At 42.8% G+C, this 23548-nt stretch overlaps 1 protein-coding gene across 2 annotated transcripts in view; it reads left to right on the plus strand.

Annotated features, from left to right (window-relative positions):
* Nucleotides 1-23548, plus strand: part of LAMB3 (laminin subunit beta 3) — a 64092-nt gene that overhangs the window by 15866 nt on the left and 24678 nt on the right. For both annotated transcript variants that reach the window (XM_021007881.2, XM_021007882.2), the window contains 8 exons: nucleotides 10901-11015; nucleotides 11579-11652; nucleotides 14122-14313; nucleotides 17427-17490; nucleotides 18910-19103; nucleotides 20363-20483; nucleotides 21492-21680; nucleotides 22876-23031. In XM_021007881.2, coding sequence (XP_020863540.1) covers nucleotides 10901-11015; nucleotides 11579-11652; nucleotides 14122-14313; nucleotides 17427-17490; nucleotides 18910-19103; nucleotides 20363-20483; nucleotides 21492-21680; nucleotides 22876-23031 — 1105 coding nt within the window. The remainder of the gene's footprint in view (nucleotides 1-10900; nucleotides 11016-11578; nucleotides 11653-14121; nucleotides 14314-17426; nucleotides 17491-18909; nucleotides 19104-20362; nucleotides 20484-21491; nucleotides 21681-22875; nucleotides 23032-23548) is intronic.

Genomic DNA, 23548 nt, shown 5'->3' on the forward strand with positions numbered 1-23548 from the left:
TCCCCTCTGTCTGGACTGGGAGGTGGGACTGCAAGCCCTGGGGCCTGTGATTCTAGGATTACTTCTTGCTGGTTGTATGTCCTTGAGAGAAGCTGGTCTGGGACTATCTGAGTGCTAAACACCACCCCCACTAGGCCCGGAATGTGAGCTGACTGAGAGCTGAGAGGGAAGAGGGTAGAAAGGTGGTGTGGAGACAAGGGCTTATTCAGATATTTAACTGTCTTCGAAAGGAGGAAGATAAAGTTGAAGTGCATTGTGATAATGCTGTTTTTAAAAAAGTAAAATAGCATACAACTCATTCTGAATTGCCCTTCTGAACCTTGTTAGAGTTACTTGGCTGTGTGTTACTTAGTGTGACTTGGTTGTAATGTTGATTCTATAGTGCAGGTGTGCACTCCCTTCCCAGGAGTATTCTCTTTTTTTCCAGGGCATCCTTCCTCAAATGCCATGCTCTCCCCTTCTCCTCCCTCCATCCTGCCCCCACCCTGTCAAGGATCTGGTCTCTCAGTCCTCCATTTTTATCTTAATAATTATTTTGCCATATTGCCGAGAGTGCCTGAGACTCTCATTGTTGGGATTGGAATGGGCGAAGGTCATAAAATATTGGAGCCGGAAGAGATCTTACAAAGAATCTGGTTCTAGTTCCACTCTTAATTTGAGGATAGAGATCTTGGGGGTGGGAGCCCATGTTCCTTTTCTATGAGAATTGGACTTCCTTAAAGCCTGCCACCATTTCTTTTCAGTCTCGGGACACTAGCATACCGATTTATTTTCCGGATTGTCAGTGCCCTTTCTGTGGGTAGATCAGGGGTTCTTAACCTGGGGTCCACAGAACCCCACGGTGTCTGTGGGTAGATTTCATGGATTCTTTGAACTTGGACAGGGGAAAAAAGATATTTATTTTCATTAAACTCTGACTAGTTTCATTAAACTCTAACATTTTCTTCTATTATGAATGTAAGGCAACACACCATTAATCTGAGAAGGGGGGCCTTAGGTTTCACCAGACTGCCAAAGAGGTCCACAGCTCACAAAATGTTAAGAACCCTTTGGGTAGAGGTGGTTAGTAACTTGGGTCCCTAGCTTGACTTCAGAAGGCCGCAAAGCTAAGTGTAGCCAGGAGCTGCTTCCCTTAACTTTTCCTAGTCCAGTCTACAGCTTAACATTAGGTATGAAAGAATTGAGTCTCCATTGGGCATTTTTCCTTCATTTCCTCGCCCCTCTCTTCTCCCTAGCTCCTGCTGTGGGCTTGGTAACTGGTCAGCCCATTGAGCTTCCAGAAAGCTCCTAGGTGAGGGAGCAGCCAGAGCCCTTTCAGCTGGAGGCCAGTACAGGGCCAAACCAGTTGCAGGCCTCTGCATGTCAAATTGGTAATAATGATGTGCTGGTGAAAGGCATGCGGGTGGGGGCACTGCAATCCTGCCAGGAATGGAGCTGGCCAACAGACCGCAGAGAAGAGAGGCATCTGCAGTATGCCAAGGGACGGTTTCCATGTTATCAGAGACTGTGGAGGAGGAGTGCAGGAGGAATGTGCTTGCACGTAGTGTACACGTGGAGAACCGGCACGCATGGCCTGTGGTAGGCATGTTCACACACACATTTGTTCTGTAATGAATCTAGCAAACATTTATTGAAAGCTCTGTGTTCGTATGTACATACCAAAAGATCCAAGCCTGTCCCTCTGGCCCTGTGACCTTGAGCAAACTTAAATTATCTGGGCCTTAGTATCCTCATCTCCAAAATGAGGGATTAAACATGATGGCCTCCAAAGTCTTATGCTAGTGGGGCAGCTAAGTGGTACAGTGGATTTGGGAAGACCTCAATTAAAATCTAACCTCTGACATTTACTAGCTGTATGATCCTGGGGTAGTCACTTAACCTGTTTGCCTCAGTTTCCTCATCTGTCAAATGAGCTGGAGGAGGAAATGGCAAACCTCTTCAGCATCTTTGCCAAGAATGCTCCAAATGGAGTTACAAAGAGTCAGAAACAATTGAAACAACTGAATAGCAACAAAATCTTATCCAGCTCTGAATCTCGATCCAGTGAATAGAAACCAACCAGAGAGAGAAACAGAGGCAGAGGGACAGCAAAGAGAATTAGCATCTGGGGTTCACGTGAACCGATGTTTCTGAGTCTATTTTGGGGCCTCTAACCTGTCATCCAGCTGTCATCAGAGCTACTTAAAATACTGGTTCCAAGTTGTTAGCCAAAGGCTGAAGTTACCCCTTCTCATCCCTGTTACTGTGTTAAGAGGTGCATAGTTGGCGATCCCTTTGGGTTACATGATCTGTCTGGGGACATGTCTACAGTGCGCGTGAAGGGAATGTGTAGAAGGTGTGGGGCTTCCCCCTTCCATCACTCAAACTCTTTGGGCTGCAATTTCTTCATCTCTAAAATGAAGGGTGTGTGTGTGTGTGTGTGTGTGTGTGTGTGTGTGTGTGTGTGTGTGTAATTGAATTGGACTAGACGGCCCCTTCCAATTCTAAATATATGATTTTAGAAAATTATATTTATCCCTATGGGAAGATGCAAAGGTGAATGTTCCTGCCGCAGGCAGGGTACTGGCTAAGGCAGCTAAAGGGCACAGAAGATAGAGTGCTGGACCTGGAGTGAGGAAGACCTGAGGTCAAATCCAGCTGCAGATAGTTACTAGCTGTGTGACCCTGGGCAAGTCACTTAACATCTATCTGCCTCAGTTTCCTTATATGTAAAATGGGGGTAATAGTAGCACGAACCTCCCAGAATGCTTCTGAGGAGAACATAAATGTTTGTAAAGTACTTTACAAACCTTAAAGTGCTATGTCAATACTATCATTATTAATTTATATTATTAAGTTGAAACAGCAGCGGGTTTTATTGCTTCAGAGGCCATGTCTCAGCTCACGTAAGGCAGGGGCTAGGATGGGGAGATAGCCCTCTGACCTCTATGTGGTAGAGGACTTTGCTCAGCTTTGGCCCATATCTGGAGAATTTCTTCCTCTGTATTCAATTTCACTCCCTTGGCCTCCCTAAAAGGGAATTTCAACATTCTGTCTCCTCTACCCCATAGCGTTCTACCTCCACCCCCTTTCACAGACCAGGGAAACCAAGAGCTTCTGGCATCCCATTTGGCACAGGGATGTGCCAGGGCCTGCAGCCAGCTCCGAGAGCAGCAGAGGGGAGAGGTTCTGTTGACAGGTGGTGGGAGGGGCAGCTGGATCTCATCTTTGTCAGGCCTTTGTTCAGTGAGGATGGGGGATTGAGGGAGGGGAGCTCCCTTTTCCAACCCCAGCCCTTTTGGCTGGGCAGGGTGGGAGAAAGAGGCCTTCTTCCTCAGGACCCAAAACAGAATCTGGATGGGAAACAATTTCCAGCTCGAATCCTTATTTTGCCTGGTGGGGGTTATTTTAAGTACTCAGGTATGTTTAGCAGCTGACACATTCTAAGTCGCTTTGGTAACTGGGCTGTCTTAGCCAGGAGCAGGGTTATCTTACCAACATACTTCCTGTGCATCTCTTCCTTTAAGTTCCTGTGATCTGTGATGTCATTGGGTGGGGCCCCTCTTCTAGATCCCCCCTCTTACTGATGTGTTGGAAAGAATGCATCACCAGAAAGTTAGTCTAGTATAATAGTGGGAGTAAATAAGTGCTTAACAAAGGCTCTTTGATCATGACAAAGAAGCATGACAATTCTGCATACACATATGTATATGTACATGCGCACTTAATATATCCACATATATAGGTACACTCGATATATACATACATGTGCACAGGGTGCATGTGCATGCATATGCATGTATGTACAGCCACACATTACATACACATGTGTATATACGTTAGCTATATCTGAATGGGAATAATAAGGGGAACTACCTACTTGGAAAGGTTGTCTTAAGGATCAAATGTAATAATGTATAAACCATGCAAATGACAGCTAATTAAAACGAGGACATCTTTCCTCTTGCCCATCACAATCTCTTTGTGTTGTGTAGAAGGCAGGCCCCTCTGGTTTCCCTTTCCCAGCCTGTTTAAACTCTCCACTCCCTCTTCATCCATCATACATGTACACACGCACACACCATTGGATAGGAGCTGATTTTTGCTTCAGGGTGGCTGTGGAATACCACTAATGAAAGGTGAAAGGTAAAGCCCTTTACATATATTACCTTACAACGCCTGGGCAGCGAGGTGGTGCCATAGTGCATAGAGAATTGGGCTTGAAGTCAGGAAGACTCTTCCCGAGTTCAAATTTGGCCTCAGACACTTACTGGCTGTGTGACCCAGGGCAAGTCACTTCACCCTGTTTGCCTCAGTTTCCTCATCTGTCAAATGAGCTAGAGAAGGAAATGGTATTCCCCTCCATTATCTTTGCCAAAAAAAAATACAAACCCAAATGGGGTTATGAGCAGTTGGACAGGACTGAAAATGAGAGAGGCCTATAATAATCCTGTGAGGTTGGTCCTACAGGAATGGTTACCCTTCTTTTTTTTGGTGAGGCAATTGGGGGTTAAGTGACTTGCCCAAGGTCACGCAGCTAGTAAGTGTCAAGTGTCTGGTCTGAGACAGGATTTGAACTCAGGTCCTCCTGACTCCAGGGCTGGTGCTCTATCCACTGTGCCACCTAGCTGCCCCTTACCCCTCTTTTATAGATCAGGAAAACCAGTCACTGAGAGTATAAATGATTTGCCCAGGGTCACAAAGCTAGTAAGTATGACAGGTGAGATTTGAATCCAGGCCTTCCTACTTCAAATTGAACATTCTATACTACATTGTGCTGAAAAGAAGAGACTCCTAGGAGGGAGGGGTGTTAATAGTGAGTAATGTTATAAATATTAAAGAAGTCAGAACATTTGGTAAACTATTCCTGTTTTGGAATCTCAGTTGACCTGATTTCTGAGGATTCACTCTGCTTGCTTTTCTGGAAAGGGGGTAAGCATTTATTAAGCACCTACTATATGCTAGTCACTGTGCTAAGTGCTTTACAATTATTATCTCATTTAATCCTCACAACAACCCTGGGAGGTAGGTGCTATTATCATCCTCATTTTACATATGGGAAAACTGAGGCAAACAGAGATTAAGTGACTTGCTCAGGGTTACACAGCTAGTCAGTGTCTAAGGCTAGATTTGAACTAAAGTTTTTCTGACTCCAGGCCTGAGCTACCTAGCTACATGGAATATAGACTGAGCCTAGACCTGTCATTTCACTGGTATAGGGAACTCTCAGAGGAGGAGGCTACCTTTACAAAGCAGTCTGTCACCTTCTATGCACCTTATAGTCTTAGAGAATTGACTAGTCATGATAGGTTAAGCACATTGTCCAAGGTTTCACAGCTGGTAGTATCAGAAGTGGGACTTTAACTTTGGCCTTTCACTAGGCCATATTTTTTCTTCTAAATTAAATAGGCTTCCTGTATACCCTGTCTTCTTATTGGGATTGGGATTGGGAAGGAGTCCCGAGGGAGGGAGGGATGCAGGGAAAAGAAAGGAGAGAAAAGCTCCCTCTTCTTTCTACAGTTGTTAACAGGTCTGTTTTCTGTATACTTTATCCTGTCTATGAAATTTAATGGAATTTTATGTGTACTCAGTTTAAGCATTCTGAAATCTGACTGTGGTTAGCTTCCTTGATTTATCCAGTCAAGTCAGAAGGTCAGGAGCCCAGAAGGTATGCAGAAAGACTTAGCCCCTCACCCAGTAACCTATCTCCAGTGAGCTGGCTTGGGTCAGCAAGAAGCTTGGGGATAAAGCTGTGTTGCAGCTACAGATGTTCCTTCCCATAATGGGTCATTTTGTTCCCACCTTGGGACCTTCTCCACAAGGTACCAGCTATCGCAAGAGGCATCCCTCCCCCTTTCCTCCTTCCCCTCTCTCCTCTCTCTAGGCTTAGTAGGCCCCTGGACCTGGGCTTTGTAGAGGTCATAATTTTCTGTAATAGAATTTTCCCAGATACACATACTGTCCTGCTCTTTCTTCTCCCAGAGGTTGAGAAGGTTCTACCGTGGGATCAAACAGCCAGGTCAGTTCCTGAGATGTGCCTTTTCCCTTGGTGATTCTGCTTATATAAGGGAAAGCCAAATGGCACATTGACTAGTGGTACATTGACCCTGGGTAAGTTTCTAAGCCTCTGTATCATCAAATGCAAGATGGATAATAAGAACTTTGACCTCACAGGTTGTTGTGAGGAGTAAATGAGCTACGTACGGAAAGCATAAGAATGCTAGGTATCCTTATTTTTAGGGGGCCCCCGAGCTCCCTCCCTGCTTCAGAATCTGTGTATCTGGTCCCCACTTATATTGCCTTGGGGTTCGGTTCATTTCTATCTCCTTCACTGCCAAAGTGGGTTTGTGAGGGTCATACTCCTTCTTTGACTAATTATCTGGGGAAAGGGGAAGACGCTTCTCTTGCCTTCCCTATCAACTATTTTGTATAGACCTATACGTGTGACTCTGTGTACATATACATGTATAGCTAGGTTGTGATTAATGGGACTTTACATAATGCAAAATTCTATTTCATGTGTTTTATGAAATGTTGTTGTTGAGTCGGAAAGATACTGAAGTGGTTTGTCATTTCCTTCTCATTTCACAGATGAGGAAACTGAGGCCAACAGGGTTAAGTGAGTTGCCTAGGGTCACACAACTAGTAAATGTCAGAGGCTGGATTCAAATTCAGGAAGATGAATCTTCCTGACTCTAGGCCCAGCATTCTGTCCACTGCACCACCTAATTAAAAATGATATCAGGTCATATTTAATGTGAGCCAATATCCAACGAATACAGCATGCGTGAGCTAGTCAAGAGTTTTAGCATGCTACTCAATTTGTATTTGTCTACTGTTGCCTGTGCATGTGAGGTTTTGCTTTGTACCAAAATTTGTACCAATATTACCAATAGTTGTGTTAATTTTTTTTAAATGAACCCTAGACAAAATGGACAAAAGGAAGAATACTTCAGACAGAAACACCACCATTGTAAGAAAGAAAAAAGGAAGAGGCTTGTCATTACATTAGAACAAAGCTTTGGTGTAATTGAATGGCATTGATAATAGCAGTAATAGCAACTCTAAGACAGATTTAGATGTTGAAATGCCTGAATCTATGGTATGGAATATTATAAAACATTCAGACAAAATAAAAGATAGAAGCAAATTTATATCAGATTCCTTTTCTTTCTTTGTGTGTGGTGGTTGTCAAACAACCACAAGGAATAAAAGTGTTGGAATGGTAGGAATTGAATGTCTTTTAGCTGTGTGAATTACAGGCTGCAATCAACAACTCCTTCTTAGAAGAGCAGTCATTCAGAGAAAAGCTTCAAGGTTATTCCTGTCAGTGAAAGAAAATGGAAGTGAAGTAGATAATGAAGAAACTTTTACTGCACAGTTGGTTGGTTTGATTGATTTAAAAATTGAGTTCATTGTATAATTTTAAAATCACTCGAGAGGCAGCCAGTGCAGATTAAGGTATGGCAGATAAAAATCCTGATGTTTTGAAGAAAATAATTGAAAAACTGTATACATTGATCAATAAGTCCAGGCTTGTTCTGGAAAAGAATGCCTTTCAGAACTGATATTTCTAAGAAAGAAAGAACTCAGGGAAGCTAGGTGGCGGCAGTAGATAGGGCTCCTGCCTTGAAGTCAGGAGGACCTGAGTTCAAATGTGGCCTCAGACACTTGACACTTACTAACTGTGTGACCTGGGCAAGTTACTTAACCCCAATTGCCTCACCAAAAGCAGGAAAAAAAAAAAGAAAAAAAGAAAAAACTCAACTTGTATTTAAAATGTCTAAGCATTGCCTGGGCAGCTAGGTGGCTAGAGTGCTGGGCCTGGAGTCAGGAAGACTCCTCTTCCTGAGTTCAAATTGGGCCTCAGACACTTACCAGCTCTGTGACCCTGGGTAAGTCGCTTAACTGTTTGCCTCAGTTCCTTATCTAGAAAATGAATTGGAGAAGGAAATGGCAAACTACTCCATTATATACGTTAAGAAAACCTGAAGAATTAGACATGCATGAACTAAAGGATTGCCTAACACTTTTATTCAGAGATAATGCAGAATGGAATTTTAAATTAAAACCAATGCTTATATATTGGTCTTGAAATCCTCAGGCTATAATGGGCTCAACCATTGATCCATTTCTTTGGTGGTTAAATAAGAAAGGATGAGTTCCTAAAGTTGTTTTTGAAGAATGATTTTCGAGTTATTTTAGCCCAGCTGTCGAAAAATATTTCAGGGACGATATCAGATGTAAAGTATTACTGTTTTTAGATCATACCTCAGATCATACAGCTATACTTGGTTCAATGTGTGAGAATGTGTTTTTCCTTTCTTTCTTTCTTTCTTTCTTTCTTTCTTTCTTTCTTTCTTTCTTTCTTTCTTTCTTTCCTTCTTTCTTTCTTTACTTCCTTCTTCCTTTCTTTCTTTCTTTCTTTCTTTCTTTCTTTCTTTCTTTCTTTCTTTCTTTCTTTCTTTCTTTCTTTCTTTCTTTCTTTCTTCCTTCTTCCTTCCTTCCTTCTTCCTTCCTTCCTTCCTTCCTTCCTTCCTTCCTTCCTTCCTTCCTTCCTTCCTTCCTTCCTTCCTTCCTTCCTTCCTTTCTCCCTCCCTCCCTCCCCCCTCTCTTTCTTTCTTTCTTTTTTTTTTTGCCACCAAACACAACATCTTTATTATAGCCCATGAACCAAGGAAGCATTACAACATATAAGGCCTACTGCCTAAGAAAAAACTTTTGAACAGGCAATTGCTAAAACAAGAGGTGATAATGCAGTTTCCTTAACTGAATGCTGGAAAAATTATGCCATCAAAAGATGCAATTGAAAATATCCACTATGCTTGGCAAGAAATAAATGCCAGCAATATGCCTGCAGAGTAGAAGCACATTTTGCCACATTGCACAGATAGTAAATTTGAAGGTTTTCTTTTTCTAAAGCAGACTGTGATAGAAGAAATGACAAACATTGGAAGAAGGCTTTGTTTTGATGAACGGGATGTCCGGGAACTGCTCAATTTGTATTCAGAATTGTTGACAGAACAATCTTCTTCATTTAGATCAAATGAGCATTTGGAGAAAACTACTATAATTCGAAAAAGCAGATAATGTGCAAATAAAGGCACTCACTCTCAAAGGATTTGGGGATGTGTTTCAAACTCTGATAGCTGAGGGGAAAAGAATTGTAGATACTGACCCTAACAATGATGGAAGCATGCAAATTTACCTGCATGAGGATAAAGCTTTCTGCACCTACCAGCATTTGTAGGTAGTTTCAAAGAAAGAGAAGATGATTCAGTCTGCACTGCCAAAATATTTTAAATGACAAAAACAATGTTTTTCTCATATTTTATCATATTATCATGGTAGGCTTATCTTTAGGTATGACATTTAGTCATTTAAAAATTAATAATAGCTGAAATTTTTATGTAGCCTGTACCAGGTACTGTGCTAATTAATTTACAATTATTATTTCATTTGATCCTCACAACAACCCTGAAAATTAGGTTGTATTATTAGCCCATTTTACAGATGAGGAAAATGAGGCAAACTGAGGTTAAGTGCCCTGTCCAGGGTCATAAAGATAGTGAGTGTCTGAGGTTGGATTTGAACTTGGATCTTCCTAATTCCAGCCATCCTGCTCTATCTATGGTGTCACCTACCTGCTTTCTATAGCTATTCTATTATATTCTAGCGAACTTGAAATAGAAGTGCAATTTTTAATATCCTTTGCTGTTATGATAATAAACAGATAAAACGAAATTTAAAAAAAAATTCTGTGTCTTCCATTGAGAGAAAACCAATGAATATATTTACATACAATTATAACTGAATAGTGTGAATTTGAATAATGCCATGGCTTCTGGGAGACAGCTAGGTGGCATAGTGGATAGAATGGTGGGCCTGGAATCAGAAAGACTCATCTTGCTGAATTCAAATCTGGCCTCAGATACTTACTAGCTGTGTGACCCTGGGCAAGTCACTTCACCCTGTTTGCCTCAGTTTCCGCATCTGTAAAATGAACTGGAAAAGGAAATGTCAAACCCCTCCAGTATCTTTGCCAAGAAAACCTTAAATGGAGTCAGGAACAGTTGGACACGTCTGAAATGATTTGACAGCAACAACAAACTAATTCTGGATTCCTTATTAGCACTAATTTGAGGCTTAACTAAATATGCTGTATTTATATTCCCCTTCCTTCTCTTTGACTGTAAGCTCTTTGTAGTCAGAGGCTGTTTTACTGTTCTTATTTGCATCTCTACCACGTAGTCTTAATAATTTTGTCAAGGAAATTGTCCTTAATATTTGCTAGCAGGGCCTGCCTTTGGCAAAAAATCACAGAATCAAGGACGGTTTAGACTGGGAAGTGACCTTCCCAGATTTAAACCAGAGCCGATTAACGCTGGATTTAGTACCCTTCCACCTCCGTGGCATTTCTTTCATACTCAGTGCCTTCTGGCTACTGGGGCCCCACATAGGTGCCCTACTCAATCAACAAGCTTCTATTAAGTGTGTGCTCAGTGTTAGGCCCGGGCCAGCTGCTGACTGCACAAATACAAACAATGAAACAATCCTTACCTCAAGCACCCAATCTTCTAAAATTACTTCTATCTCCTCCTCCAAGGTTCAGTCCCTCACACTCTCAGTTAAAACCCCCATTCTCTTAGTACACCAATTTTCTAATTGGTGTTAAGAGGAAAGCAATTTGATGAAACCATTTCACACCAAGGTGTTAATGACTGAAAGTCCCAGATAAATTAGTCAATCTGCCAAAATGTATTTGCTTTCCCCGAGGGGTTTTCTTAATCCAAATAGGTAGTTTCCAGTGGCAGGATTTCAGTGGCATTGGCCTTCCAGAGCCTGGAATTTTATCAGGGGCTTTACTACAGGTACCCACCTCTGACTCTCCCCCCCTCCCTTTTTTTTTTCTTTCTCACAGTGGCAAATGAAATGTTGTAAGTGTGACTCCCGTCTGCCTCATGGTTACAACAGCCACCGGGTGGAGAATGTGGTCTCCTCCTCTGGCCCCATGCGCTGGTGGCAGTCCCAAAATGGTGAGAGCCCTGGACAACTAAGCTATCATTTCTCAAAATGGAAATGAGCCAATATACCCCAGGAGTGACCAGTGTATAACCTAGACTACAGTGCATCCCTCTGGCTTTTGAAATGGGATGTTTGTACCAGCAAACTTTTTTTTTCCTGCCTATATATTTAGGAGTGTTGGGAGAGGAGGCTTGTAGGAAGGCAACTTTAGTGGAGGCAATAGAAAGGTTTGCTTCATTCCTCTCCATCAATATGAACTTGTTGGAAGAGGTAGCTTTAGAAAAGAATCTGGGGTGGAGATATTGTGAGAGGTGGTGTAAGTGAGGGGGAAGGAATTTGCAAACCTGATCAAGAGTTGATTGATTAACCCACAAGCCCATCTTATTTTTCACATGGTCATGGATCATAGAAGTTGTGGGTGGACAAATATTGGGCTAATTATCATGGGACTGCTCTCTTAGAGAAAGATTAAAGATAAAAAATAGATCAGTGGGTCTGACTTGAAGGGTCCTCAGGGCGCAGGAAGTAAGAAATGCACTTCATCTAAGAACCCCTTTTTTGTGTGTCCTGACAGATGTGAGCCCTGTTTCTCTGCAGTTGGATCTGGACAGGAAATTCCAGCTCCAGGACATCACGTTGGACTTACAGGTGAGCTCATAGCTGTGTGATGATGAGAGCAGAGTAGGAGAGCATAATCCCCAAGGGTCTAGGTGGGTATGGTTTAGTGAGGGGCCAGAGAGAATCATTTTGTTTTCTCAAGCCTGGGGAGATGGTATTACATGTTGGGAGTTCCCATTTTATGTACCCTGAGGCTACACCACCCCCCTGAATTATAGGATGGGATGGAAAGGAAGATGTAATGAGCCTAATAGCCCTGTGGCTTATGGAGATGGTCTTGGAAGCAGTAGGGCCTGTCACTTTCCAGATCTTCTGTGTAGATGAACTTTGGTGAATTCTACCATATAGAGCTTTCTAATTTAGCAGCAGTGCCATGGGCTCAGTTTTATTGTACATAGTTGTTTGAAATGCAGAGGTGGTATATAGCTAGTCTACAGATAGTCACTGGTCTTGGGGGAATTATACACAAAGTTTGACTATCACCAATGCGACTTTTTTAATTTAATGAACACATCAGAAAATTTATAACAAAATTAGCTTCATCTTCTTCAAAGTAGTCGCCCTGGAAAGGTATGCACTCATGCTAAAGATGTTGTCATTGTTCAAATATTTGGGGATAGATTCCAGAACTGTCGCGTATTTTTAAAAAGTTAATAATAACTAGATCCATAACTAAGGTGAAGTGACTAGGACTTTGACCCAGAGTGCTGAAATTTAGAGGATGCTTTCAGCACTTGTAGTCCTTCAGCAGAAAACAAACTACTGATACTGGTACCTAGTAGTAGGTTTCCTTCTCTGGTGGCTTCATCTCAGTTAAGCTCCATTCCACCCCACCTGACCATGATCCCCGCTATTCCATCACTCTACTAAGGGCTCTTTTCTGGCTTCTTGTATTAGGAACATTTGGTGCTACTTACTTCAGGAACTAGCTGCAGCTTTTATGTACTTATTTTGAGATTTGCAGAGCACTTTCCTCAAAACAATCCCATAATTAGCTAGTACAAATATTATTATCATCGTTATAGGTGAGGAAACAGTCTCAGAAAGCTGAAGTGACTTGCCTAGAGTTATATAGCCGGTGTGTGTCAGAGATGATATTCTGGACTCCAAATCCAACACCCTTTCTGATATTCCTTATTGCCTGCTTCCCTGAAGATACTCTCTTTATTTATTTATTTGTTTTGATTTATCAACAATCAGTTCCATAAGCTTTTGAATTTTAAATTTTTCTCCCCCTCCCTCCCAACCTCCTTCCCCAAGACATCTTGCAATCTGTTGTAGGCATCTTATATATACGTTCCTATTAAACATATTTTCACATTAGTGATGTTGTAAGGAAGAATTAGAACCAATAGGAGGAACCATCAGAAAGAGGAAACAAAACAAAAGAGAAGAAAAAAAAATAGCAAATAGTAATCAAATTCATCCTCTGAAGGTGGTCAAAAGATACTTTTATGACCACTTTCAGAGGACGAATTTTATTTTTGGAAACAAAGAGTCATTTTGAGTCAGGTCCATCGATTTGGTAATTAAGGTGGATGAATGAGCCAATAATGTTTAACTATTTAAAGTAGGGACTCTAATTTTCTTTTGTGGTTCACAAATCGGATTAGTGGGCTTTTCTCAAAAGCGTTACCAAAATGTTTTGTGTAATTTATACATCATTGAAATAAGCATGTACAACTTTCTAACTTTGAAAGGGAATATTCATTTGGCCGAAACAGTTCTGGCATATTTTGCTTCAAAAAAATTATTTTTTTATTCATTCCCCTCTTCCCTCCCCCTCACTTATGCCCCTCTGCAGAAAGTCAGATATGGATTAATGAACTGTGGGGTCTTTTGAGGGGCACAGAAAGGATTGAAACATTGAATGTTCATTTAGGATAACAAAAAACACGGTAAAGTCACTTAAAAACACATAAGACATAGAAGGGGTTAGTACACTAGCCCTCAGTGAATGCAATAGGGTATCAGCCACCGGTTCTGCTAAGTGCTATTGATGAACCTCCCTGCTTCCATAACAGGTTGGATTCAATCTCTGTAAACTCATAACATCAACTGGGAAAGTCTCAGGGTCCCGAGTGTGCTCTTGAATGGTCCTATGGCAGGTGCAGTTCTATATGGCTACTTGCTTCAAATGCTTCTATTGGCTGTTGCTACCTTGTTCCAGCTCCCATGAGCTCCTAATAGTGTGACCATGGCTAAGCAGAGTCCCTAATTTAGCCTTGGCTCAGATTCTCTTCATAGCCCAGGCAGCAGCCTGTTAACCTAGCCCAGTCAGGTACTCTGTTTTTGATTAGGAGCGCTGTTTCTCCAGACTGAATCAGTCTTTTATATTTCTTTGGATGTGGCCTGTTGAAATATGTTGCCAGAAAATTACTGCTTTCTCTCTGAGTTTATGCTTCTGAGGCTCAGTTATAGCTCCCTCTCATCTCCTTGGCTTGGACTACAGTAGCTTATTCACTCATGCTCTCCTTTCCTGTCATGCTTTTCCCACAGGGACCTCTACCAGCAGGCATGCTGATTGAACATTCCCCAGACTTTGGCAAAACTTGGAAGGTGTATCAATACCTGTCTACCAACTGTGCTACCACCTTCCCCCAGCTCCGCCAGGGCCGGCCTCAGAACTGGCAGGATGTTCGGTGCCAACCACTGTCAACCCAGCACACTGGGCCCAACCGTGGGGGAAAGGTACAGTAATTGGGTGTGACCCCGAGGGGTGTGGAGGGAGGAGAAAGCAAACATATTAAGTAAACATTTATTAAGTGTCTCCTCTGTTCTAGGTCTTGGGAATATACAGCATTGCCTTACAGAAACTTAAGAGTTTAATAGAGGGAATTAGACACAATACAAATAATTATGTAATGGTGGATGGGGATTGGGAACTCCCAGCAAAGAAAACTCCCTCTGACTCTTACTGACTCTAACTCCCTTGACCTGTGTAACTATGGGAAGGTCACTTTACTTTCCTTGGCCTCAGTTTCCTCATGTGTAAAATGAGGAGCATCAGACTGGATGTCCTCTGGGGTCCTTTCTAGCTCTTGATCTATGATCCTAAGAGACCTTCCCTCTTTTTCTAACCCACCTTGAGATGAAACCACCCAGAGTCTTCAATAGTGGGCTCCTTGTGTTTGCCACAGGTTACTTCTGTTGACTCCCCCATCTCCACCCTCCATCCCTTGAGCATGGTGTGGGGTTTCTCATGCTTTCTGTTCTTCAAATTGATCTTGAGACTGAAACCCATCCCCCCACTCTTCTGTCCTCCACCTACCCCATAACAGTTCATCACACACTCAAGATGTTCTGAAGTCAAAATCTCCTTTAAGGATTTTTAGGGTATGAGCTTCACATAGATAAGCAAATTAGGAGTCTTTAGCTTAATCCCCAAATCCAGCTTGACAAGGCTTAACACATAAGATTGGCTTTAACAATTATTGTGTTAAGATAGAGAGCTGGGCTTGGACATGGGAAAACAGGTTCAAATTTCTCTTTTGACGTCGGAAGGCTGTGTGATCCTGAGTAAGCCACTAAAACACTTAGTGCCCCAGGTGACTAAACTGCAGGGCGTCTGTTCTTTACATTCATCTAAAGGGCAGCTAGAGATAGCTCCGTGGATAGAGTGCCAGGCCTGAAGTCAGGAAGACTTGAATTCAAGTCTGGTCCTAGACACTTAACTGGGGTGTGACCCTGGGCAAGTCACTTAACCCCCTTGGCCTCAGTTTTCTCATCTGTAAAATGAGCTGGAGAAGAAAATGGCAAACCACTCCAGTATTTTTGCCAAGAAAACCCCAAATGGGGTCATGCAGAGTTAGACACAACTGAAAACGACTGCATAACAGATTTATCTTGGGATTAAAACCCAGCCTCCCACTCTTTTGTCCTCCCCTGTCCCATAGCAAGCAGTTCATCACACACTATAGCTTTTCTGAGGTCAAAATCTCCTTGTGAGCAATTTATAACATTTTTGCATTGGTAGAGGGATTTTCCTCACTGGGAATTTCCTATATCAATAAAAGAACAGAGTGGTTCCCTTCCCTCTCAAAAAGAAAGGAAGGAAGGAAGGAAAGAAAAAAAAGAAAAGAAAGAAGGAAGGAAAGAAAAGAAAAAGAAAGAAAGGAAAAAGAAAGAAAAGAAGGGAAGAAAAAAGAAAGGAAGGAAGGAAGAAAAGAAGAGAAAGAAGGAAAGAAAGAAAGAAAGAAAGAAAGAAAGAAAGAAAGAAAGAAAGAAAGAAAGATCACTTCTAGACTGGATGACTTAGTCTTAATCCTTCCAAGTTATTTGCTGGTATCCTCCCTCCCTTCCTCTGCAAAGGCTCCAGTTATAGCCTAGGTCCAGGTCAAAAAGGGCATTGTCTGTAGCCACCTGAATGCTCGGTTATACTTTTGTGTCTAGAAATGCTTTACCAAATCTCTCTCTAGCTCTCCCTGATCCTGGAGTCAAATACTATCAAATCTCCTGACATTGCCTTTGAACAAATTATTGACATCTTTTGTTTTTATATCACCTAAATGTCCCCCTGTATCCTTCCCTGTCCACCATCTCAGGGAACCATCAAGGGGTAGATTGGTAAATGTTTAATAACTGGCTTTCTAGGGGGAAAAAGTACACCAGAGGCACTTATAAGTTTAATCTGTATTATTAGCATTTTCTCCATCACTTTCTTGAGTCTAGACAACTAACAACACAGTAAAGCAAAACTTGATTAGTGGCATTTGCAGATTTCCAAGGTATGAATGTTCACAGTGAACTTTTAATAATCAACTCTCTTCGGAGCTGCACATCCCTCCAGGGGTGCCATCCTTTATAAAAAAGAATTTTTTTAAAAGAAAAAGTGGAAGAAGTGGAAGCAGAGAGGGACTCAATAAAACTGATCAATATGTCACCCCCCAATATATGCAATTGAACAATTTTTTAGAAGGCTCACTACCCCATTTTTCTCTGTTTCCTTCAGACTGTGTTTTTGTAATCTCTAATAACTGTGCTCATGGCTATCCCCTGAAGGTCTATCTCTTCGTTCAACCCATTGCTTCTCCCTAGGTTTTAAAATTAGGTTCTCTTATCCTTTCTCTTCCCCAATCACGTTCTTCTCATTTACCTTACTCCTCCTCATCCTATCACTTACCAGTCACTCTGACAAAATTAGCCTCTCCCAAGCTCCATATATGCTGTTAAGCTGTAACTCTTGTGTTACATGGGGAAGGGAGATTATTCATTTTATGTTCTCATTTAGGATATTGTCCTCATTCTTTTCTGGCCCCAGCCTCCCCACAGTGCTGACTCCCTATCCCAGATTCCAAGAGAGGATTTTAAAATAGGACAGGGAGGGCTTGGGGGTGTTTGAATGGAAGGTTAATTTTTTCTTGCTATCCCTTCTCTGCCTTTGGAAGAGTTTTTCTTTTGAATTAAACAAACACTAAATAAAATGAGTATTTCCACACACATAGCATAACAGAGAAAAGAGAATTGTACGTGAAATTGTCTCTATTGTGTATTGCTTGCTTTTCTTTTTTAAGTATATAATAAATCCAACCTGTGGTTACCGGATTGTTCCTGCTTGTCTTTGATTCTTTCTGGCTGAGATTCTGTTTTCTTCTCTGCATTAAAAGAAACAGCTTCAATGGCCATTTTTTCTTTCCTTCTTTTCTTTTTTTTTGTTAGAGAATCCCTTGTCTAGCCCCACTTCTCCTTCTCTGCCCACTGGGAAAAGAAAAAAAAACCCAACAACAAAACCCTTGTAATACATATATGTCTTAAAGCAAAACAAATTCCTACCCCATGAAGACATTTTCCTTCTTTCACTATAGGTTCACCTCAACATTTTGGACTTAGCATCTGGGATTCAGGCCACTCAGAATCAGAAGATTCATGGTCAGTGAAGCCATTTCTTCTCTGTAATGGAGTCTGGTTGGGTGGGGTAGAGGAGACTATATTTTGCCACCTCAAACTGGAAGGGAGGAGGGAGCTGGAAAAAAGGCCCTAGAGACCTACAAAATCTAAACATTACATTGTCTGTCACCCTTAGCTATTGGTGGGTAGAGGGATTGCCTTTGGGGGGAGTTTGGAAACATTAGAATTAAAATTCAGTTCATTGGTATGACATAGTGAACAAAGAGCCAGTTTGGGGTTTTAGAATCAGCATGATCTGAGTTCCCATTCTGCCTCTGATCCATACTAGTTGAGTGACCAGGGACAAATCTCAGTGGCCTAAGCCAGCTGTGTCCAATTGAAATAGAAACAGATCCCTTGGGCCAAAATTAAAACCACAAATTAACATAATCTTTGTTACACTGCATTTTTGTTTATTTTGTTAAACATTTCCCAATCACATTTTAATCTGATTTGGACAGAATTTTGTGGCCCTGAGTTTGACAATGCCTTCCTAGGCAACTGCCTAGGGCTATAATTTATGGAACCGTTGCATCAACAGAGGAAGTTTCTGTGCCAAGAGCTCCATATGTGCAGAGGTCTAGACCTTCCTTCCCTCTCCCCTCCATGCTAGCTGCACTTCCTCCCCCAAATGATAAAGACAATGCTAGGCCCGGGGAGAGATAGGGGAAAGGTATTCATCACAAAGCAGAAGTGAAATAATTTCTCATGTAGCTTTCATTATAGCGGAAGGGTCATAGCATCACAGATTTGGAGCTAGGAGAGAGCTCAGAAGAACATCTAGTCCAAATCCTTCATTTTAGAGATGGAGGAAGTGAGATCATTGAGGCAGAATGACTAGCTCAGGGTCACAGAGGTAGTAAGTGCACCCCCAGCCCACTTCTCTGATTGCATAGTTATTGCTCTTTCCTTTGCATTTTGATGGATATGACACATACACAAAAACTCATGCAAAATTATACGACAAAAGCATAAGAAAGCAAATGCTCTGTGAGATCAAGCAGGGAGATCAGAAGGATCCTGGTACCAGTGATATGAAGCCAAAGGGGGCAAGGGACTTGGTCCCTATGCCCTTCTCTCTTGCCCGAAATGATTAACGTTTTGTTCTTCCACGGTGCTTTATCTCTCATGTTCCTTTTGCTTCTTCCTTATTTTCTCACCTTTCTTTCCTCCCTTCCTCTCTCCCTTCCCTCCTTCCCTCCTTCCTCCTTCCTTCCTCCCTCCCTTCCTTCCTTCCTTCCTTCCTTCCTTCCTTCCTTCCTTCCTTCCTTCTTCCTTCCTTCCTCCTTCCCTCCCTCTCTCCCTCCCTCCCTTCCTTTCTCTTCTTCTTCCTCCTCCTGCTCCATTCTTTCCTTTCTTCTTCCCTCCTTCCATCTTCCCCTCTCTGTTTGTTTTGCACAGAGCTGGGGGAAATTACCAACTTGAGAGTCAACTTCACCAGGCTTGCTCCAGTGCCCCAGAGAGGTTACCACCCACCCAGTGCCTACTTTGCTGTGTCCCAGCTGCGGTTGCAGGGGAGCTGCCTCTGCCATGGCCATGCTGACCGCTGTGCTCCTCTCCCTGGCACACCTGCCGACCCCTCAGCTAGAGTACAGGTAACAGCCCTGGAGAGGGAGGAGAACTAGAATGTCATGAGAGGAGGCAAGGGAGGGAGCATGGGAGACACTCTTATCCAGCCAGCAAGATCTAGTGGAGAAAGCATATAATCCTGGTTCAGCTTGATCCATTGTATGCTTTGGGCAACTCACTCCTCCATGTCTTTGTTTTCCCAACCATAAAATAGGGGCATAGCCTTCCCTTCCCTAATTTTGAAGGGGTTGAGGTGGAATATGAGAGGGGTTTTAGTTGTAAAATGGGATGATATGAGCTCAGCTGAATCTCGTGTGTAAATTCATTGTAACTATAGCAACACCATTGGCCAGATAAACCAATCTGTTGCTGGGCTGGAAAGAGGGAGCATCGTAAGACAAGCATATAGAATCATTCAGTCAATCAGCACATATTTTTGCTCCCTCTGAGGAGGATCTTTCTAAAATGCGAGTTGCCCCTAGATGGAATGGACTGCCTCATGAGCAGTGAGCTCCTAATCCTAGTAGGTTTTCGAGCAGAGGCTGGACAGTCGCTTTTCCAGAATGCTCCAGAGGTTATTCCTGCATCAGATGAGGGATTATATTTGTTAACCTCTCTGTCCCTTCCAACAACAGGATTCCATGGTTCATTTACTGAGGCTTGGCATGTGCCTAGCACTGTGCTAGGTGACATGTGAGATCCATGCCCTCAAAGAGTTTATAGTCTAGTTGGGGAGGTAAGAGCTACACCCATTAAATAAATGATAACAAACGATACAAGGCGAAGTGAGATTAAATACTAAACTGTGGGTATCGACTACCATTTCACAAATCACGTGCCATGGAAGTGTAATGCGTTGCATGAAATGAATATTGGGAAAACTGTGATGCTATTGACATTTCCCTCTGAAATATAAATTATGTAGAGATAAAAATGTTTATTGCATAGATAAATGCCTTTGTTTGGAAATAGGCTTAATTTCCTCCATTTTTTTCATAGATATCCTCTTCCACTTAAACTTTCTGAGATCAGCATTTGAGAATTCCATTCAAATATTTCAAATCCCCAAGTGTCCTTGGCCAAATGAGTTTGGGAAACACTTAAACAGACTTATGAGTTCCATAGGAATTCAGAGAAATGCAGAGTCAATGTGGGTTGGGGTAGTCATGGAGAAGTTTATGGAGGCAGCATGGCTTGTGCTGGGCTTTAAAGGATGGGTAGGATTTAGACAATAGGAAGGGGAAGGACAATTATCATTGTCACTGACTGAAATACATTTTCCAAGGTCCATGATGTCTGCGTTTGCCAGCATAATACTGCTGGTCCCAACTGTGACCGCTGTGCTCCTTTCTATAACAACCGGCCCTGGAAACCTGCTGATGACCAGAATCCTCATGAATGCCAGAGTATGATTATGGGCTTGGGATATCCCTTATTTCTTCGGAGGAGTTATGTGCCCTAGGAGAAGTCCCTGATCCTCTCTGAGCCTCAGTGGTCCCATCAGACATATGAGAGAGAGTCATTCTTGGCAATACTTTTTCATCTCAAACCCATACCATTGTGGCTGCAACCTGAGCCAGCTTTATTCTGGGGGATGGGGGAAAGTCCTTGAATTGTAGTTCCTCCCTTCCTTCCTTCCTTCCTTCCTTCCTTCCTTCCTTCCTTCCTTCTTCTCCTTCCTTCCTTCCTTCTTTCCTTCCTTCCTTCCTTCCTTCCTTCCTTCCTTCCTTCCTTCCTTCCTTCCTTCCTTCCTTCTCTTCTCTTCCCTTTCTTTCCTCTCCTCCTCCTTCCTTTTTCTTCCTTCCTTCTTTTCATTCCTCTCTTCCTTCCTTTTTTACTTCCCCTTGGCTAGTGCTGGACCCCAATTAAGAAGTCAAATAGTACACCCTGATGTCACCAAGGGGCCATCAAATCATTTTCTAGTGTTTGCTGTTCACGTCTCTTTAGTCTCTAGCTATTGATTAAAACACTTTCTGTTGCTCTTGCTTCTCATTCTTTCCATTCCAGATTCTCCCCGTTGTGAAAGCTTTGACTGAAAGTGTGTGTGTGTGTGTGTGTGTGTGTGTGTATGTGTGTGTGTGTGTGTGTGACTATAGAATAGTGACATAGATTGAGTGACTCCCTGGGGGATCCCACAAGTGGGCTTAGTGAAATCAGGATCCTCTAGTCCAGTAGTTCTCAAAGGGTATGCTATGGCAAAGCAGGGCAGTGTGAGTTTCTCCACAGATGTCCTGATGGGATGACACTTAGACTTGGAATTAATTATATATGCACATGCAGATTTCCTCTTTCTCTCTCGTAGTGCGCCATGCTTCTTTATGGCAAAGCATGGCCCTGTGCCATGAGCAAAAAACGTTTGAGAGCCACAGCCTTGTTTCTAACAGCTCCTGCTTACATCTCTCTCCCCATTCCAGGGTGTGACTGTAATGGGCATTCAGAGACATGCCACTTTGACCCAGCTGTATTTGCTGCCAGCCAGGGCGTGAGCGGAGGTGTGTGTGACAGCTGCCGGGACCACACCGAGGGGAAGAATTGTGAGAGGTGTCAGCTGCACTACTTCCGGAACCGCCGCCCGGGTGCTCCCATCCAGGAGACCTGCATCCGTGAGTGGCTGCTCTGCTATCTCTACTTCTCTCTTTCCACTGGGGTCCTCAGGTTGGGTCTGACCACTTCCCTTTGGCACAAAGGCAGCAGGTTCCTAGAAAAAGCAGGGTCCTGAGCTGTGGTAACTCTGCTAAGTCCGCCTGGTGATAGGCTCCACCGATTGGTGCAATGGATAGAGTATTCGCCTTGGAGTTAGGAAGAATAGAGTTTGAATTGTGCCTCAGACATTAATAGCTATGTGAACCTCGGCAAGTCATCTAACCTCAGTGTCCTCATCAGAAAAATGGGAATAATAATAGGACTTACCTCACAGAATGTTGTGGGGGTCAAATGAGATACCATATGTAAAAGTGCTTTGTAAATCTCAAAGGGTTAAATCAATAAATGCTAGCTATTATTATTATTATTATTAATTCAATAAGTATTTGCTTAGCATTGTAATGATTTCCTGCCTCTTGGGGACTCTCAGCCTAATGGCTGAATAAAAACAGTGCCTTAGGAAGGTAACTCATAAAGCTTCATGTAAAAAGTAGCTTTAATTGTTGTTCAGTCATTTCAGACTCTTTATTCCCCATTTGGGGTTCTCTTGGCAAAGATACTAGAGTGGTTTGCCATTTCATTCTCCAGCTCATTTGACACATGAAGAAACTGAGGCAAACAGGGTTAAGTACTTGCCCAGGGTCACCCAGCTAGTGTCTGGGACTAGATTTGAACTCAGGAAGATGAGTCTTCCTGACTCCACTGTGCCACCTAGCTGCCCAAAAAGTAGCTAGGTCTTCCATATCAGCACAAATAATGTAGTTATTGCTAAAAGAACACCCTTGAATCTGCTGTGTATAGTCAGTGCTGGCTTCTTGAAGTGTAATTTGGCCTTTTAAAAAAATTCTGAACTTAACAAACACCACATTGAACGGGCATTTCCATATGCGTACCAGAAGAGCAGATTGTACATAAATCTGCGGAACTGTTAGGTACAGTTTGCTTTTCCTTCTAAGTGTGTAAGTCCAACCTGAAGCTTTCAAGGCTGTTCTGCTTCTCTGTGCTCCATTTTGGAGGACCTGTAGTTTTCAGTGGGGTCTGGAAGGAGGTGGTGGTTATAGATTGGCAGAGAGGAAGGGAGATGGGGGGGCAGTCTACTTTCTTTCTCTCTGCTTCACTCTTACTGTGGATGCTGCTTCTGCACCCTCTCCCCAGCTTGTGAGTGTGACCCAGATGGGGCAGTGCAGGGGGCCCCCTGTGATCCGCTGACTGGACAGTGTGTGTGCAAAGAGAACGTGAAGGGGGAACGCTGTGACCTGTGCAAGCCTGGTTTCACTGGACTCACCTATGCCAACCCACAGGGCTGTAGTCGTAAGTTGGGGGCCAGGGCATGAGGGAGGAGGGCATTGGGAAGAAGATATGTCTCACTGGAGGTGGGAGAGGAGGTGGTGAAGTCCGGGGTTGGGGGACCTCATATTAGCTAGGTGACACAGTAGAAAGAGCCCCTGACCTGATACTACTACTGTATGACCTTAGGAAAGTCACTTAATTTCTCTTCCCCCTCCCTTCTTCTTCTTCTTCTTCTTCTTCTTCTTCTTCTTCTTCTTCTTCTTCTTCTTCTTCTTCTTCTTCTTCTTCTTCTTCTTCTTCTTCTTCTTCTTCTTCTTCTTCTTCTTCTTCTCCCCCCTCCCCCTCCTCCCCTCCCCCTCCTCTGCCTCCACTTCCTTCTCCCCCTCCCCCTTAACTATTTGCCTTCTTGCTTCCTCATCACCTCCCTATAAAACTGAGAGGCTTTGCCACTTCATTCCGGCAGGTGGCAGCACAGGCTTAGGTTTCTTTGTAAAGCTAAGGGAGGGATGGGAGACAAGGGATGATGGAGTGGGTCAGA

Source organism: Phascolarctos cinereus, unplaced genomic scaffold (assembly GCF_003287225.1).
Source record: "Phascolarctos cinereus isolate Bilbo 61053 unplaced genomic scaffold, phaCin_HiC Scaffold_5;HRSCAF=322, whole genome shotgun sequence".
Lineage (NCBI taxonomy): Eukaryota > Metazoa > Chordata > Mammalia > Diprotodontia > Phascolarctidae > Phascolarctos > Phascolarctos cinereus.